Here is a 20212-nt window from a genome sequence, read left to right as displayed (position 1 = left end):
TGCATTGAATATATATTAACTTCGGCAGAATTGAAATTTTAGGAAACTGATCTTCACCAATCTCTATTCAGATCTTTTAAGTTCTTCATTAAAGTATTCAATATATACATCTCTTTCAACACTTTTGTGAGACTTAGTCATGGTCAATTTATGGTTCCTGTTACCAATATTAAAGGGATTATTTTAAAATTACTCATTTGTTTTAGTCCCTTTGGGCTATTGCTACAGAATACCTAGACTTGGTGGCTTATAAAAAATAAAAATGTATGTCTTACAGTCCAGGAGGCTGGGAATTCCAAGATCAGCACATTCAAGTTTCAGTGTCTGGTGAGAGCCCACTTCCTGATTCATAGACCACAAACATTCAGCTGTTCCTCACATGGCAGGAGGAGGGAGGGAGCTTCCTGCAGTTTCTTTTATAAGGTCACTAATCCCATTAATGCTGCCTTCATGACCTAATCATTTCCCAGAAGCCCACCTCCAAACACTATCTTATTGGGAATTAGATTTCACCATAAAATTGGAGATAGGGGAGGGCAGAAACATTCAGCCTATACTGCTGTTCTAAATGGACTACTGTTGATGAATAGTTGAACTTTGGCTTGTATATATTGATATCGAATCCCACAAATTTGTCAAATTTTCTTTTTTTAAAAGTTTTCCTGATGAGTCTCTTGGGTTATCTAGCATACTATCACCAGCATATAATAAAATTTTTTCCACTCAATTTTTATATATTATTATTATTTCTTATCCTAATGCATTGGTTAAGTTTCCCAGGAAAATGATTACCAATTATCTTTCTTTTAATCTTGATTGAATAGAAATCTTTCTCTATTACATTATTATTACATTAATAGACATTTTTTCAAGTTATTAAAGTTTACTTCTACTTAAAGTTGGTTTGGGCATTCATCTTGATTAGGAGTTAAATTAGGTCAAATGGTTTACAGCATGTATTGAAATGGCCTTGTGTGCATTAAAATTATCTATTTTCTAGCTTTATGTTATCTTCACATTCTTGGGGGAAAAATCTTCTCATTTATAATATATTTTAAAAACATTTTGTGAGGTTGATTTTTTTTTTTTACTTTTTTAAAGCTTTTTTGCAACTAATGACACTGCTTTATAATTATTTACTTTCCTGTACTGTTTTTGTTCATGTTGAGCATAATTTTTCAGTATTTTAAATGAGTGGAAATGGAAATTTTAGTTTCACTGTAGCAGTTTTTAGAGAAAGTAAGAACTATGACTTAACTTTTAAACTTAGTAAAAGTTTTCTATGAATCCACCTGTTTTATTTCTCAAGTATATTTCGATAATAGATTCAAGATCTTTAAAATAATTGATCTCAAAGATTTTTTATTATTAATATAAAATGTTTAGTCATCTATACTATACTAACACTTGGCCTTTTTCATTGTTTTCCAAATTGAAGGATAAAATTATTCACAATCTTGATTAGCTCAAATTCAGCTCTTTATGTAGCTAAATGTATGCTGCTTGAATGAATTGATCAAAAAGTTAATACCACTTTTTGTCTTAAAGTTGATTTTTTTTTCTGCTATCTATATTTCTTTATTAGTGTTGTTGGACTTTTGAGTTTACTGATCTTTAAAATATTTTTGTTGTGCTATTATTCTCTGATATACTTTAGTTCTAATCACTTAATTTCTACATTGACACCCAAAAATATAATCACTAGCTTCAGACTAGTGTGTCCAAACTCTGACTTCCATTTTCCAACTGTGTGACTTTGGGAAGTTAATCAACTTTTCTATGCCTAAGATTCCTCATCAGCTAAAGGAGAAAAATTGCTTTCAGAATTAAATAGAATAGCACAGGTATAGCACCTATGATAATACCATGAATAAAATAAACATTAGCTCTTTCTTAACTTCATTATACATTTTTTTTCCATTTTCTTAGTTCTTGAGCTGTGTGACTCATTCATTTCAGAAACTTTTTTCTAATACATGAAGTAATGAATGTAAATTTTTTTCTGGTCACAACTGTGGTATGCAGAAATTCCTGGGTCACAGATCAAACCAGTGCCACAGCTGCAACCTGAGCCCCAGTAGTGATAATACTGGATCCCTAACCTGCTGAACCACGAAGGAACTCCTGGATGTGAATTTTTAGCTTTAACTGATCTCAAGTTTGATTATACAGAGATTTTGTTGTTGCTGAGTTCTAAATGTTTATTTATTACTTGGAAACTTAACTAATACAGAGTAGATAAATTTCCAAATTTATTTTTTAATTGATTTAACATTTTATTGCAATATAATCTATGTAATTCCCATCCTATATAATCTGTTGGGACATTCTCTGTTAAGACTAGTATACATAGCCCTCATGTGTAAATGTTTCATGTATGCTTTAAGTGATTGTGTACAGATTTCTGTCAGGTATACAGATTTCACATAAAAGTATTTGATCAATTTTGCTAATTGTGTTCATTGAATTTTTCACACTGCTATTAATTCTGCTTGATATATTAGTTTATAAAATATATATTAAATTCTATTTCATGTACTCATCAGTTTCTCCTTGTGATGCTTTAATTTTACTTTATCATATGTAGCTAATGCATTGTTAAGTGTGTTTAAATTCATGATTATTGCATCTTTTCCATGGATATTTTCTATCATCATTACTAAATAATACTCCTTTACTTAATGGTGCTGTTTTGTTAGATACTTTTGCTTGGATGGTATATTAGTTGTCATTCAGCTAGATATGAGAAATACAAACAAATAAACAAGCAATTGAATGCTAGTAGCTTAATTATATAGAAGAATATCTATCTCTCCTATAACTAAAAATGCTCAGATAAGCATTTGTAGCATAAATATGTCCAAAAGAATAGTGAGATTCTAACACCAAAAAAAAAAAAAGGGTAGGACAACAAATACTGGTAGATAAGCAGTAGTCATTATGATTATTAAAATATGATACATTTTTATCCATTTATTTTCAATCACTATGCTTTTCTGCTTTGGGTATACCTCTTGTAAGCAGAATATAAGTTGTGTTTTACTTTCTTATTTATTTATTTATTTATTTGTCTTTTTGTCTTTTTTGTTGTTGTTGTTGTTGTTGTTGCTATTTCTTGGGCCGCTCCCGCGGCATATGGAGGTTCCCAGGCTAGGGGTCTAATCGGAGCTGTAGCCACCGGCCTACGCCAGAGCCACAGCAACGCGGGATCCGAGCCGCGTCTGCAACCTACACCACAGCTCACGGCAACGCCGGATCGTTGACCCACTGAGCAAGGGCAGGGACCGAACCCGCAACCTCATGGTTCCTAGTCGGATTCGTTAACCAATGCGCCACGACGGGAACTCCCTACTTTCTTATTTATAATGAAATTCTCTTTTGATGGGAAATAAAATATATTTAAATTCCTGTCAACTTCTGATAACACTGGACTTTTTACAATTTTATCAGAGTTCTGATAGTTATCACTCTTTCTCTTTCTTTGTTCTCTTTTCTTGCTTTTGGATTAGATTGATGGGATTCCTTTTAGGCCTTCCTCCATCTACTGTATCTATTTCTACATAAGGAAACATTCTAAAAATTACCAGATGGCAATTTAACTTTTTTATTTGGATGGCAGGTATTTTCTCTCATGGTTCTGTTGATTATCTGGGCATGGTAAGGCAGTTCTTAATTCTGATCTTTCGTTTAATTTCCATCACATGATGATTGGGCTGGAACTCTAACACCATCAGTGCAATGGCTGAAAGTTGATATAGGTTGTCAGGAAGGAGCTTGGCAGGGACTATTCATTGAGCCTGCAATGGCTTCTCCTCATGGCGTGGCTTCTTCTCACAGTGTGGTGGCTGTGTTCCATAGGTGGATGTTCCAAAGTCAGGGAGTGCACAATGTTGGTATCATAAACTGGAACTACACACTGGCGCAGCATCACTCATGCCATATTCTACTGAACAAAGCAGTTACAGAGACCATTCAGATTCAAAGAGAGGGAAAGTAGACCTCCCTTCATGGTGGGAAGAGTGTCAAAGAGATTGTGGCCATTTATAATCCTCCATACCCTCTATAATTTTCTTTCTATATTTGCTCAAACAATTCACACTTGTTAGAATACAAACTTTCTACTTTTTAAAATAATCAAAAATATCTGCATTCTTTTATTTTCCTCTAATCAAGACCAATTCCTTAGTATCCAGTTGTATTAATCTTCCCCTACTTTTTTTTTTTTTTTTTTTTGGTCTTTTTTGCCTTTTCTAGGGCCACTCCCGCGGCATATGGATGTTCCCAGGCTAAGGGTCCAATCAGAGCTGTAGCCACCGGCCGACACCAGAGCCACAGCAACGCGGGATCCAAGCCACGTCTGCGACCTACACCACAGCTCAAGGCAATGCTGGATCGTTAACCCACTGAGCAAGGCCAGGGATCGAACCTGCAACCTCATGGTTCCTATTCAGATTCCTCAACCACTGTGCCATGGCGGGAATTCCGATCTCCCCCTATATTTTTAAATATCCTACAACTGTGCCAATGTTGTGAAAAATGCCATTGGTAGTATGAAAAGGATTGCACTGTGTGAGTTGCATTGGATAGTATATTCATTTTCATAATATTGATTTTTCCAATCCAAGAACATGTTATATCTTTTGATATGCTTATATCATCTTCAATTTCTTTCATCAGTGTCCTACAGTTTTTGAAGTACGGGCCTTTTGCTTTCTTAGGTAGGTTTATTCCTAGATATTTTATTCTTTTTGATGTGATAGTAAATTATCAATGACAATCTCTAGAACTAGAACAAAAAGAAATTTAAATGTGTATGAAAACACAAAAGACCACAAATGGTCAAAGCAACCTTGAGAAAGAAAAACAGAGCTAGGGGAATAAGGCTCTCTGACTATACCACAGAGCCACAGTAATCAAAACAGAACTATAGATCAATTGAATAACATAGAAAACCCAAAAATAAACCCACACACCTATGGTCAATTTATCTAGGACAAAGAAGACAAGAATATGAAATGGATAAAACACTTCAGTAAGTGGTGTTAGGAAAACTGGATCACTACATGTAAAAGAATAAAACTAGAAATAAATTCTTTATGAGTTCCCATCATGGCTCAGCAGAAACAAATCTGACTAGGAACCATGAGATTGTTGGTTCAATCCCTATGTTATCAGTTACATGTGGACTCTTAAAAAATACAATAAACTACTGAATATAACAAAAGAGAAACAGACTCAGACACAGAGAACAAACTAGTGGTTACTAATGGAGAGAGGGAAAGGGAAGGCAAGATAAGGGTAGGGGATTAAGAGGTACAAACTACTATGGGTTTTTTGGGTTTTTTCTTTTTTGTCTGCCCCACAGAATATGGAGTTCCAAGCCAGGGATCAGCTCTAAGCTGCAGTTGCATCATATGCTGCAGCTATAGTAACATCAGATCCTTATCCCACTATGCACAGCCAGGGATAGAACCTGCATCCCAGAGCTCCAGACACACTGCCAATCCCATTATGCTACAGTAGGAACTCCCAATTACTCTGTATGAAATTAATAAGCTACAACGATATACTGAACAGCACAGGGAATATAGCCAATATTCATAATAACTATAGAGGGAGTAGATCTATAAAAAGATTTGTACTACTATGCTGTATACCTGAAACTAATAATATTGTAAATCAACTGTACATCAGTTTTTAAAAAGTCACCTCAGGAGGTTCCCTTCCTCTTCTTTCACAGAAAGACACAGAAAGATAACAACCATGAATAAGGAAGTGGGCTCTCATCAGACACCAAAACTGCCAGCTCATTGAGCTTGGACTTCCCAGTCTCCAGAAATGCAAGAAATTGATTTCTATTGTTTATAAGCCACTCAGTCTATGGATCTTTTTTGTTTCAGCAGCCTAAATGGAATAAGACACTAAAAATCTCATTTTTCACAGGGCACTGGATAGAATGAACAGAAAAGCCTTTCCTCAATGGTAGAGAACAGTCTGGTGCTATTAACACTGCTCTGGTCCTGACTAACAGATCTTAAAAGGAAGAACCAAAGGGATTAATCTAATTCTCAGTAATTCAACTACATCCCAGAACAAATCTCATGAATATCTATAGGGATACAAAAATATCCAGCACTCAACAAGGTAAAATTCACAATTCCTGATACAGCCAATCAAAGATTATCAGATCTGCAAGGAAGCAGTAAACTATGACCCAAAATAAGAAAAATCAAACAAAGCTAACCCGAAGCTGGAACAGATACTAAACTCAGTAAACAAGGACATTAAGAGAGTTATTGTAACTATATTCCAGGGGTCTAAAAAGTTAAGATACAAAAACGCTATTTTAAAAAAAAAACGAATTTGAGAGAATAAAATACAGTATCTGAGATGAAAAAGACACTAGATGGGATTAACAGATTTGACAGTGTGAAAAAATTTAGTAAACTTGATGACATAGCAGTAGAAATTATCCAAAATGAAACACAAGTAAAAGAATTTTGAAAAAATTAAGAGGCATCATTGATCTTTGGAGAAAAATCAATATGCCTAACGGATATGTATCTAGAGTGGTCTAAAAAGTGAAATGAGTCTGGATAGAAGAAATAATGGCCAAAATTTCTCCAAATATAGTGAAAACTATAAACCTGTAAGTCCAAGAATCTCAGTACACCCCAAGCACACGAAACAAAACAAAAATTTCTCATCATTTGCAGAGCTCTTCTATAGGCTTCTGTGCTGGAGTCTCTCGTCATTCAGGTTGAGCAGCAAATTCTTGGTGTGTCTCACCAAGGAAACAAATAAAAGCAGCAAAGACATCAGGCAGAGAAGAAAGGGGAAAACACATATAAGTCAAGATAGGAATAAAACTTTTAAGATAGAACAGTTTATTTCTGACTAAATGCAAAGTCGTATTTCTTTCAGGTTCTCTGTAACAATTCATCCACAACTCACCAAGAGCACCCTCCATTAAGAGGTTAACAGACAGACGGTAAGAACAAAAAGCCCTGAAAAAGCACGAGAACCACTCTGCTCATTCTCCACTTCAGCCAGTGAAAGAAGAACTGGAAGAAATTGGCAGTCTTAAAAAGGAGAAAATGCTTAGGCAAGTGGCAAACCAGTTAAGTGATCTGTTAGTGCCGCAAAAAGAGTAAACCACTTTTGCTAGTGGCATACAGATGTGGAGATAGTCCCTTTACAACTGAACTATAGTGTTACCCACAGCTGCATGGTTTTAACCACAGCCAAGCTGGTAAGGATGAAATCAGCTAATGAGACGCTTCGAGCCTTGACCCCATTCCATGCAGTTTACCACTCCAATGAACCCATTTCCCAGCATTCCTAAGACGACTTCTCCTGTTGCCATTACCAGAAAGGAGACCTGCATTCTAGTTGACATTTCAATGAAAATATTTCCAATGTTGTTCTTCACTGACAGCTTTACAAATAAACAGTGAAGCCTGATAGCCATTTATGAGGCTTTCTATGTGTTTTCAACATAATTCAGGAAAGTACAGTCAAATTCTACTTTGAAAGTTTCAGGGATCTTCACTAAAACAGTGGTTTATTTATATTGTATTCCAGAGCTAAACCAAACAGTTCTGTTATCAGGTACAAATCTTCACTGAATACCTTTCTTATGACTTACACTCAGTTGCTATATAATCTCCAGAGTAAATGCTAACAATGTCCACTTATCCTTGACACCAGTAGCAGTTTCCCATTTGTGCTAATAACTACAAGAATGAAGTCAGGCATGTAAGCATGCAAATATGAGAGAGACTTTTTTCCATTAATTTGTACTTCAATCTTCTCTGAGCCGTACATTTGAATGCAAATACTCTAAATTTTGAATAGGAATTTCTAGGAAAAAATTACAGTCTTTATTTGCATTCATCAAAAATGATCCTTTTGCCTATCAAGTATTTTTTTGCATTAATATGATTTATGAAAATAACTCAAGGAAATTATTTATAGTTCAAATTGCATACCCAATCCTAGGACAAATAGCTATAAATATGAATACAGATTATTGTAGTAGTTAAGTCAGAAATTAGAAGCAGGAGTTCCCGTCCTGGCGCAGTGGTTAACGAATCCGACTAGGAACCATGAGGTTGCGGGTTCGGTCCCTGCCCTTGCTTAGTGGGTTGAGGATCCGGCGTTGCCGTGAGCTGTGGTGTAGGTTGCAGACGCGGCTCGGATCCCGCGTTGCTGTGGCTCTGGCGTAGGCCGGTGGCTACAGCTCCGATTCGACCCCTAGCCTGGGAACCTCCATATGCCACGGGAGCGGCCCAAGAAATAGCAACAACAGCAACAAGAACAACAAGACAAAAGACAAAAAAAAAAAAAAAAAAAAAAGAAATTAGAAGCAAAATATACATGAGGAGACTACAAACGCTACAGTGTATAATCAATTAGATTTTATGAAGATATCAACATGTAGGATGAATTTGAAGTCTTTGGAATTTGTCAACAAATAGAAAAAGAACTCGAGATTGATGGAAAGATATGTACATAGGATCCAAATAACGTGAACAAGCTACACCATGCTTCTAAGTGGAGGCACTTGTTTTGTTTTACATTAACTGGTTAGCTCTTTCAATTGAAATGGGATTAGGTGCCCTCCAACTTCTATGTCTTAAATTCCGTGGTCTTCTCTTCTTTCCTGGCTTTAGAGGGACTATATTTCCCAGCCCCTTTTACAGCTGGTTATGGCAATGTAACTGAAATCTTAACAGTGTCATATAAGTGAAAATTATGTGCATCATATTTAGGCGCATCCCCAAAAGTCTCCCCATACACACTCCTCCCTATGTCTTTTTCTCCCAGCTGTCTTGAATGGAGATGATTCCAAGCAATCTTGAAAGCAACATGTTGAAAATGGTATACTTCTGATCAACCTGATTTCCTGGATAACTGCTTGCAGAAGGCTCCTCAGACATATCAGTACTTTCCCACAAGCAAAGTTACATGTACACAGTGTTTGAGTCACTTTATGCTTTGGAGCCTATTCGTCACAGCAGTTTGTCTACCCAGTCTAATGCAGAAATTGGAACTGAGACTGTGTAGATTTGTGTAGAGACATTTGAAAGGTGAAGAAACAGAAGGAGGGAATCCATGTCACCTGCAGAGATTGTGATGAGTTGCAATATCATTGGTTTCCAGCCCTCTTTTTTTTTTTTTTTTTTTTTTTTTGTCCATTTAGTGTTTAGAATATCATTTGGACGAACTCTTCCATTGACTAGCTTTTATGCTCTGCAAAGTCAGCAAGAAGCAGGATAAACATGATCCCCACATTATAGTACTTATACTCTGCTGGGGCAGACAAATGACTAAAAACAATGAATAAAGCATATGTGGAAATGATTCATTTTCAGGTTTAGATAACATTGTTAAAATTTCACAATACTACAGATTAATATAGATATGTAAATTGAGTTCTTGAACAAAGTTATACATTTCTTCCTTATAATGAAAACTGTCATCAATAATAATGTCCACACACTTTCTATTTCATCATTTTCCACAAGATTATAATAAAAGTTCTTAAAGACATCTTTATAATTATTACACAAACATCATAGATAGCACTTTAATACATGCAGAAAGATCATTGAGTTATGCACTATATCTTCTTACTATTTTTGCATTAGATGTATTTTTAAGATAGTGAAGATCTGAGTCATCTTCTCTGAAGTTTAAAAGAAATTTCTAGATAGCAAGAGGGAGGAGATGAATAGGAATTCAGGGGCCCAAAGCTGGTTTTATAGAAAACTGAGATCTGACATCAGATCTCAACTCAAAATAGGCCCCTTTTTTAAAAAACTGTAAGAAATTATTTTCCTAACTGCATGTGGAAATACGGCAATATTGAAAATGAGTCATGACTGTTATTTTCTTTCTCATCCTTATCGTAGAACTTGATTTTTTCTTATCTTTTTGCTTACTTATAAAAATCTACTATTCCTCAGTACAGTTGATTGTACACATATTTAAATATTTATTCTAAATATGATTGTTATTCTTTAATTTTATTTTGGGCATGTTTTCCTAGCAAGAGCTCTAATTATTCTCTGTAAGAATTCATGAAGGAACAACATCTATCCCAAATATATACCCTTGATGTGGGATTTAGAATTGAATATCATTACCATCCAAAAGATTGGCATCTCCACAAAAAAATCTAAACACGCTATGGTACTCATTAGAGTGAGAAATAGTAATAATTTCCTGAGATCATCTATTATTTCTCACTTTTAAACTACATATAGATCATAAACTCTTCATTTGGACGATGATAACGAAATACGTATGTGAAAAACACATTGCTTCATAATTCTAATGAATTCCACACAATATTTTGTAAAACTAGATTGCTTACCTGAAAAATATTGGTTAACGGTTTAGTGATCTTACCATCTTTAATTTTTCATAAATATATAAATATACATGTATACTCATTTTGTGATAAGCTTAGGTTAAAGACTTTTCTCAGTTAACCTTTGGAAATTACTCAATTATATGCACATTATAAAACAAGTAGAAGTTATAAAATGTTAAAATCACTATCAGTTTATTTTTCACTGGAAGACACAAGATGGCCCCTTATTTCCTTTCTTTCAGCCAGCACCTCAGTGGCCACAGAAAGGGCAGAAAGGCTTTTGTTAACTTCCTGTTTGCCCAAATCAGTATAAATGAGTGGACTGAAGGCTGGAGGATTCCAAAGGCCTGCAAAAGCACGAGGACCTGTTCATTCTGCTGTCTCTTGGAACTCCAAACAGAACTAATTAAAGTCAGGAAGTAAATGGCAAGTAGCAAAAGAAAGGAGATCACAGTTTGCATGGCTTTTATATGGACCTTGGTGCTGGGATTTTGGGATCCTTTGCCATTGCACTTCATCTTCTTGAGATGTTTCCACAGGGAAAAGATTAGCAGCAGAAAAGATATCAAGGACATAGTAAAGGGTATGAGATTTGCTAGAGTGATCAGAGTCACATGTGAAAGCTGTAAAATGTCCCTCAATTTGGTTTTCTGAGTGATGTTTCCTCCATATTCATTTCTCTGGATACTGTCTTTTAAGCTCACCACTGCAACTTGAAAAGGCAAGAAGAACGAAGCTCCCAGAAGTATCATGAAAAGTACATGCTTAACTCTCCACTTTAGATGAAGAAAAACTAGGCTGGAGAAATTGGCTATCTTGAACAAATAAAATATGCTGAGGCTAGTAGCAAGCCAGATGTTATAATGGTTGCTTATTGCCCAGGCAATATGAACAATAATTCTCACTTTTAAACTACATAAAGCTGGATTAAGCACAGTTAAATACCAATTTATTAATATAATCCAGAGCAAACCAATTCTGGAGACCACCAGAGCAGTGAGAATTCCATCAGCTGAAGAGATCTTTTTTCTCTTGGCCCAGTCAATACAGTTCACCAGTGCTATGAAACCATTGGCAAAATTTCCGAGGACAAACTCTGTTATTACTATGATGGAAAAACTCAGTGTTAAAGTTTTCATGTTAAAAAAAAAAATCCAAAAAATAAAAAATAAATAAAAAATAAAATAAAATAAAAAATTCAAGTGTGATATCACTGTTGTGACTCCTTTAGTACTCTGACTTTCAATTCTTTGTACAGCTGATTTCTGAATGTGCATGAAGTCCTTGTTTCTTTTAAATTCTGTGATCGGATGGCAAGCAGGAAAGCACCAGGATAAACTAATGGAAGAGTTCCATGCTGTCTTTACAAAAAACACTGGTATTCACTAATAGCTCAAACAGATTCCTCTTCAGACACTCTGTGTCCTTGCCAAGGAATGGATTACTTCATGACTGATGTTGAGGTGAAAGATGAATTCTCATTTGCCAGAATGCAAATAAAGACATATTGTTTTACAACTTTACTCCTATTGGAGCTGCATTTGAGATCTGTGCCATAGCTTGTGGCAACTTGCAGCAACACAGGATCCTTAACCCACTGAGAGGCCAGGGATTGAACCCTCATCCTCATGTATGTGGGTTCTTAACCCACTGAGCCACAACCAGAACTCCAACAGATATTTTTGAAATGAAAAATAAGAGTCAAATAAGTATTCCATGTACAAAGGAAAATAGTGTGATGGGTTTTTTATTTTTCTATTTTAACACCAGAATATAGAAATAATATAAAAAACAGTATAAACTAATTTTGATTATAAAAAAATTCACACATAGTTTAAATACATCTAATTCTGGAGATAAATGCTGTAGGATAAAGTCACCCAAGGCAATCTGATATTTGAGCCAACCAATGCAGTTTATAAGGACTGTCAAACAATTCCCCAAGATTCCTATCATGAATTTTCCTAATTCTATCATCAGGAACAGATTCCCCCAAAAAACGGAAATACCTGAAGAAAGAGATATCCTAATCTCTAAGGATACAGTTAATAATTTGTTCTGCTTTGTTCCATATCTTGTACAGCGTGGCACGTATGTGATGCTTTACAGAAGAGTTTTAAACTAGAATTCCTTCAGACATGTGGTGGGCCAAAAAAAAAAAAAAAAAAAAAAAATCTATATTAGCGTATAAAAGTTGTTGTTTAGGGAGTTCCTTTCATGGCTCAGAGGTAAACGAACCTGACTAGGATCCATGAGGATGAAAGTTCAATACCTGGCCTTGCTCAGTGAGTTAAGGATCCGGCATTGCTGTGAGCTATGGTGTAGGTCGCAGATGCACTCAGATCCTGCGTTACTCTGTCTGTGGCATAGGCTGGGGTTAGGGTTAGCTGTAGCTCTGATTCAAGCCCTAGCCTAGGAACTTCCATATGCTGTGGGTGTGGCCCTAAAAAGCAAAAAAAGAAAAAAAAAAGTTGTTTTTTCTATCAAAGACTTGTGCTAATACAAGCACTCTATAGTGTTATCTAGAGTGGTAATGATTGAAATGCTGAACTCCATTTGATTATCATGCACATGTGTGTAAGAACAACTTGCACGGATTTGCAATTTCTTTTTTCCATAAGGTTTAGGTCACTGGATCCAAATACCAGCTTTCCCTGAATTAATCTCAAACTCACAAAGGACAAGGAAAACCTGACAGTATAGCTCATGATACAAAGGCTTACATGTGGATTTTCTCACTTGAGGCAAAACCAGAGAAAGTTACCAAAACCTAGAAAAATGATCATATGTCTTTTCAAGAGGATCCTGATGCAATTTTAATTTTAAAAAATCAAAGCTATATCAGACACAACCTAGAATAGATTTATAAGGAGATCCTGCTGAATAGCATTGAGAACTATGTCTAGATACTCATGTCGCAACAGAAGAAAGGGTGGGGGAAAAAACTGTAACTGCAATGTATACATCTAAGGATGACCTGACCCCCTTGCTGTACAGTGGGAAAATAATTAAAAAAAAAAAAAAAAAAAACAGTGTAACTATAAAAAAAAAAAAAAAAATCAAAGCTAGAATTCACTGTGAAACATAAAAATCTCTAGAAGAGATAAGCAATTTCAGAACAAATGCACAGAGGTTAAGAGTAATTGCTTAGGAGTTCCCGTCGTGGCGCAGTGGTTAACGAATCCGACTAGGAACCATGAGGTTGCGGGTTCGGTCCCTGCCCTTGCTCAGTGGGTTAACGATCCGGCGTTGCCGTGAACTGTGGTGTAGGTTGCAGACGCGGCTCGGATCCCGAGTTGCTGTGGCTCTAGCGTAGGCTGGCGGCCACGGCTCCGATTAGACCCCTAGCCTGGGAACCTCCATATGCCGCAGGAGCGGCCCAAGAAATAGCAAAAAGACAAAAAAAAAAAAAAGAGTAATTGCTTAGTACAATTGTTGGTGCTGATGTCTTGTTTTTAGGGAAAGGATTTTGTATCTATGATTTAAATATAAATTTTTGGATTTCCCTGGTGGTCTAGTGGTTAGGACTTGGTTCTTTCACCACTATGGCCCAGGTTCAATCCCTGCTCTGGGGTCTGAGATCCCACATAAAGCCACTGCATGTTGTGGCAAAAAAGAAAAGAGAAGAGAAGAAAAGAAAAGAAAGAAGATAGGGAGGGAAGGAGGAAGGAAGAAAGGAAGGAAATAAATATAAATGTTCATTAGGAGAAGAGAAACCACAATCTAAATTAGTTATTCTTTCCCACTCTACCTTTCCACTCTGGTTGACCTAGTTAAAATGTCTAGTAACTCCTATTACATTCTTGAGGTAGGACAAAGGCCTCATGATGGTTTTTCTTGCCTTTTCCCTCTCCATGTACAATGTATTTAATGTGACCATGTTCCTAAGTGTCCAATATTTCTTTCACACTATTTAGGTTAGTGTAATTGAAGGAAGAGTTTTCATGGTTGGCAAGAGAAGAAAGCAGTGGAAAACAGAGGTGGATCTCTGAGTTTTAGAGTGTCTGAACATGGAAAGTTTGGGGCTGATTGCTTCTGTGATTCTGAATGGCCAAGTTCATTATTCTTCTTGTTTTCTGAAGGGATAGATAGTGTCTGTGTTTTGAAATTGAGCCACTCTCCAATTCTCAGTCATATTTTGCTCATAATTCTCACAGCTGGTTACCTATCTTCACCTTTATCGCTCCTTGCACAGTTCCTTTAAAAGTTGGATTACCAATTGTTGAATTTCTTGGTGTTGACTGGATGTTAGCATGGTTAAGGGGCCACAACTAGTGAGATTAGAGATTCTGTAATAAGTTGTTTGAAATTGAAGAATATAACCAAATCTTCAGATTAATTTCTGTCATAGCAGTACAGTCAACTTGTATTACCAGTCATACAGTTGATTCAATGTATAGAACTGAAGAAAGTCATGAACATGGTAAATATACTCAGTCTGACTGACTTGATCTGCCAACTAATTGTAGTAGATGAACAGGTAAATATTCTGGAATTTAACCTGTCCTTTTCATAAAAAGTTTATATAAAGAACAGAAAACAAATTTTTGGATAATGCATAAATGCGATTTATCTTGGATAGATATAATAATTTATAATGGTGATTCAGTGTATTCTGTATAAAAACATGTATTAATTTCCTATTGCTGCTCTAACAAATTATCACAAACTAAGTAGTTTAAATAACACAAATTTGTTGTTATATAGTTCTAGATGTCAGAAGCCTGAAATGGGTCCCACTGGTCTAAAATCAAGGGTCACTTTGCTGTACAGCAGAAATGGGCACAAGATTTTAAATCAACTACACTTTAATTAAAAAAATAAAATAGTTTTTTAATTTAACTTGGATTTCATACTAAAATCTTGCATTCCTCTTTATTCAGTAAGAAATCTAATTACAGTGGTATCTCAGAATATGTGTGTTGTTCCAGCTTAATATTATTTTTCTTAATTGCCTTTCTTTTTTCTGCTTTCTGAACATTTTCATTATTGTTAAACATAACACATACAGAATATAAGAAAACACAAGGCATAGTAATCCAAAAATTTATAACTAATATTTTTATAATTATCATTTTACATTTTAGTCAAAAATAGAATTTTGCCAGTATCTATACATTCTCCATATATTCCTTTCTATTGATACCATTTCTCTTCCCTATCCACTCTTCCAACTACCCCAATTGTTGCAATAATCACTAATTTGTTTCACTTCTGAGCTTTACCACTAACATAATGAATTTCAAAAACTATATAGTTTACCTATTTTTTAACTTAATAGGATGGGAATTTTACTGAATTTTTATTTATTTATTTATTTATTTATTTTTAATCCACACCTACAGCATATGGAAGTTCCCAGGCTAGGAGTCGAATCAGAGCTGTGGCTGTGGCCTAAACCATAAGCATGACAACATGGGATCTGAGCTACATTTGTGACCTACGATGCAGCTTGCAGCAACACCAGATACTTAACACACTGAGTGAAGCCAGGGATCAAACTCACATCCTCACTGGGACAATATCAGGTTCTTAACCTACTGAGCCACAACAGAAACTCCTATTGAATTTTTTAATCTTGATATTTCCTCTAAAATTTTATGTGCATGATTATCTATATAGCTCTAATTTATTAATTTTATTATACAGATTTTATTGAAATCATGTAGCTCTAGTTTATTCATTTTCATTGCTGTATAATATTATATTATGCCAGTATTCTATTATATTTATTTTATCAGTGATGGAAATTCAGATGATATCCCATTTCTAGCTGTTAGGAACAATAGTGATGAACATTCCTGTATACAAATCCTGGTGCACAGGTACAAAGATTCTCTAAAGTATAAAATCGTAGGTCTTAGAATATTCATCTTCACCTTAATCAAATAGTGTTATGTTACTGGCCAAAGCAGTCGTACTACTTTTTGTTTTGTTTTTTGTTTGGTTGGTTGATTTTGTTGGTGGATTAGAACAATAGGCATTTATTCTTTTATAGTTCTGGAGGGTAGAGTCTGAGATCAAGGTGTTGGCAGGGCTCTGCTCCCTCCAAAGGTGCTAGGGAAAGATCTATCCAGGCATCTCCCCCAGCTTCTGGGGCCCCAGACAGTCTTTGGCTTGTGGCAGTGTAACTCCAGTTTTCATATGGTTTTTCCCCTCATATTCTCACACAGCTCTCCCTCTGCATGTGTCTGCTCAAATTTCCCCTTTTTGTAAGGACACCAATCATATTGGATTAGGGTCTACTCTCATGATTCCATTCTCACTTAATTACCTCTATGAAGAAAGGGATCTCCTAATAATGTCACATTCTGCGGTACTGAGATGTCTTAGTATGTTTGGATGGCTATAGTAGAATACTATTGTTTGGGTGGCTTCTCACCATCTGGAGGCTGAATAGTCCAAAAATCAAGGTGCCAGCTTATCCTGTAGTCTGGCGAGGGCCAGATTCCTGGTTCACAGATGGTGCCTTCTGTGTCTTCATGTGGTAGAAGAGGTGAGAGTGTTTTCTGGTGTCTTATTATTATTATTATTATTCATATATTTATTTGGTCATGCTTGTAGCATGCAGAAGTTCCTAGATCAGGGATCAAACTCATGCTACATGACCTGAGCCACAGAGGTAACAATGCCAAATCCTTAACCACTAGGTCACCAAGGAACTCCTGGTAGTCTTTTTATAAGGGCACTAATCCCATTTACAAAGGATCCACCCTCATAACTAAATTGTCTCATAACAATTTAGGAGACAATACAATCAATTGAGGGTTAGGATTTCAACATATGAATTTTGGACAGACACAGATATTCAGTCTATAGTGGAGACTGTAGGCTTCAACATATCTGTTTTGGGAACATAATACAATCTCTAATGGCCCAAACACTATTGAGGGCCTTTCCTTTCTTTCGTTCTTTTTTTTTTTTTTTTCATTTTTTAAAGTCTTATTGAAGTATAGTTGACTTACAATGTTGTGATAATTTCTGCTGTACAACAAATTGATTCAGTTATACACATCTACATAGCCATTATTTTTCAGATTCTTTTCCCATATAGGTTATTGTAGAATATTGGATAGAGTTCTCTATGCTATACAACAAGTCCCTGCTGACCATCCATCCCATATACACTAATGTGCTTTATAATCCTATGAGTGGTGTGGGAAATTTCCATTGCGCATAGTTTTTCCAAAGTTTGTAATGTCACACTAATTTTTATACTTTTATATTTGTATAAAATATCATTAGACATAACATTTTATAATCCTTTTCCTATTCTAATTTCAAATTCAATTTCAGTTTATTCTTTTTCCTTTCTATGAGTGTGATTTCATATACATTTATTCATATTCATTATATAGTATCTATATTAATATCCCATCATATATTCTTATAATCTTTCTTCTTCAACTCTCAGATACTCTTGGTTACTAGTAAGTGTTATTATGCAGGAATATTTCTTTAATCAAATATTATGTCAAAACACTTTGATAAAATATATTAGTTCATGGCATACTGCAAAGGAAACTTCAGCACTTTTTAATGATACCTAAAAGGACCCAGTGAAAGAAATGCTGAAATTGAAAAGGAACCTATAAAGTCTTCTATGGGTATTTTCCCATAGAATACAGAAAGTTAAAATAACTTTAAAGAATTCTGTACATGAAACTAAAGATTTTGCTTTTCTCAGAGAGAATATATCAATATTCAACAGTAGTCTCAAGGCAATCTGTCTCAGATTGCTGTTTCCAAAAATCATAATATACAAGCGGCCCAAGGGAAAGACAGTTGAAATCACCTGAAAAATATCATAACCCGATACCTCTGTACCTGAAGAAAGATCCAACGTACCGCTCAAGTGGGACAAAAATAAATTATGAAGAGGAGGAGAAGGTTATCATCATTTCCATGACCCTTGTATGGGCCTCTGTGCCAGAGTCCCTCAAGCCATTCAGATTGAGTTGCAAATTCAACTGGTATGTTTCACCAAAGAAACAAATAAAAGCAGCTAAGAGGCTGAGGAGAGAAAAAAGGGATTATACAGGTCAAGCTAAGAAAAATATGGCTTTTGGGATCTCCCATTTTGGCACAGCAGAAACGAATCTGACTAGCTTCCATGAGGATGCAGGTTCAATCCCTGGCCTTCCTCAGCGGGTCGGGGATCTGGCATTGCCATGAGCTATATAGGTTACAGACATGACTCAGATCCCATGTTGGTGTAGCTATGGTATAGGCCAGCATCTGCAGCTCTGATTCTACCCCTAGCCTGGGAACTTCCATATGCCGTGGGTGCAGCCCTAAAAAAAGGAAGAAAAGTAAGGCTTTTGAGACAGAAAATTTTACTTCCATCTAAATGCAAAGTCATGTTTCTTTCAGGTTACTCAGCCATAACTCACCAAGAGCATCTTGCATTAAGAAGTTAACAGGGGAGTTCCCGTCGTGGCGCAGTGGTTAACGAATCCAACTAGGAACCATGAGGTTGCGGGTTCGGTCCCTGCCCTTGCTCAGTGGGTTAAGGATCTGGCGTTGCCGTGAGCTGTGGTGTAGGTTGCAGACAAGGCTCGGATCCTGTGTTGCTGTGGCTCTGGCGTAGGCCAGTGGCTACAGCTCCGATTGGACCCCTAGCCTGGGAACCTCCATATGCCGCGAGAGTGGCCCAAAGAAATAGCAAAAAGACAAAAAAAAAAAAAAAAAAAAAAAAAGAAGTTAACAGGCAATAAGAACAAAAGCCCAGGAAAAGCACAAGAACCACTCTGCTCATTCTCCACTTCAGCCAGATGAAAAAAATGTGAGTTAAACTGGCAATCTTAAAGAAGTAGAAAATGCTTAAGCAGGTGACAAACCAGGTAGTTAAGAGACTCACTAGGTGCCCAAAAATTGTAACTACTTTTGTTAGTTTGCCAGGGGCATATAGATGTGTAGATAACCCCATTATAAATGAATCCAAGTGTGTTACCTACAGTTGAATAATTCTGGCCATAGCCAAGCTGATAAGGATGAAATGAGCTAATGAGATGGTCCCAGTCTTGACTGATTCCATACAGTTTACCAGTCCCAACACAATAGAAATAAAAATAAACAAATAGGACCTAATCAAACTTACAAGCTTTTGCACAGCAAAGGAAACCGTAAAAAACCTGAAAAGACAACCTGTAGAATGGGAGAAAATAGTTGCAAATGATGCAACTGACAAGGGCTTAATCTCCAAAATACACAAACAACTCATACAACTCAACAGCAAAAAAACAATCCAAATGAAAAATGAAAAGACCTAAATAGACATTTCTCCAAAGAAGATATATAGATAAACAGTAGGTACATGAAGAAATGCTCAACTTCACTAAGTATTACAGATAGGCAAATCAAAACTACTATGATGTACCACTTCACACCAGTCAGAATGGCCATCATTAATAAATCTGCAAATAACAAATGCTGGAGAGGGTATGGAGAAAAGGGAACTCTCCTTCACTGTTGGTAAGAATGTAAATTGGTACAACCACTATGGAAAACAGTATTTCTCAGAAAACTAAGTAGAGAAATACCATATGATCCAGCAATCCCACTCCTTGGCATATATCTGAACAAAACTACAATTCAAAAAGATACATGCACCCCTATGTTCACAGGAGCACTATGACAAAGCAAAGACATGGTAACAACCTAAATGTCTATCAAGAGATGAATGGATCAAGATGTGGTACATATATAATGGAATACTACTCAGTCGTAAAAAGAACAAAACAATGCCATTTGCATTATTGCAATACTCTGTGACAACCTATATGAGAATAGATACAGCAGAAACTGGCACAACATTGTACATCAAGGATC

The 20212-nt window shown here is 35.9% G+C and overlaps 1 protein-coding gene across 1 annotated transcript; it reads right to left on the bottom strand.

Moving 5' to 3' along the window:
• On the bottom strand, positions 8388-12033 carry LOC100154902 (taste receptor type 2 member 20-like). The gene has a single exon (XM_021092351.1). It carries the CDS (start codon positions 11656-11658, stop codon positions 10606-10608), a length of 1053 nt encoding a protein of 350 aa, XP_020948010.1. The 5' UTR covers positions 11659-12033; the 3' UTR covers positions 8388-10605.

Source organism: Sus scrofa, chromosome 5, assembly GCF_000003025.6.
Source record: "Sus scrofa isolate TJ Tabasco breed Duroc chromosome 5, Sscrofa11.1, whole genome shotgun sequence".
In the NCBI taxonomy this organism is placed as follows: domain Eukaryota; kingdom Metazoa; phylum Chordata; class Mammalia; order Artiodactyla; family Suidae; genus Sus; species Sus scrofa.
Note: the sequence above shows the minus strand (reverse complement) of the source record. Positions and strands in the feature narration are given on the sequence as shown.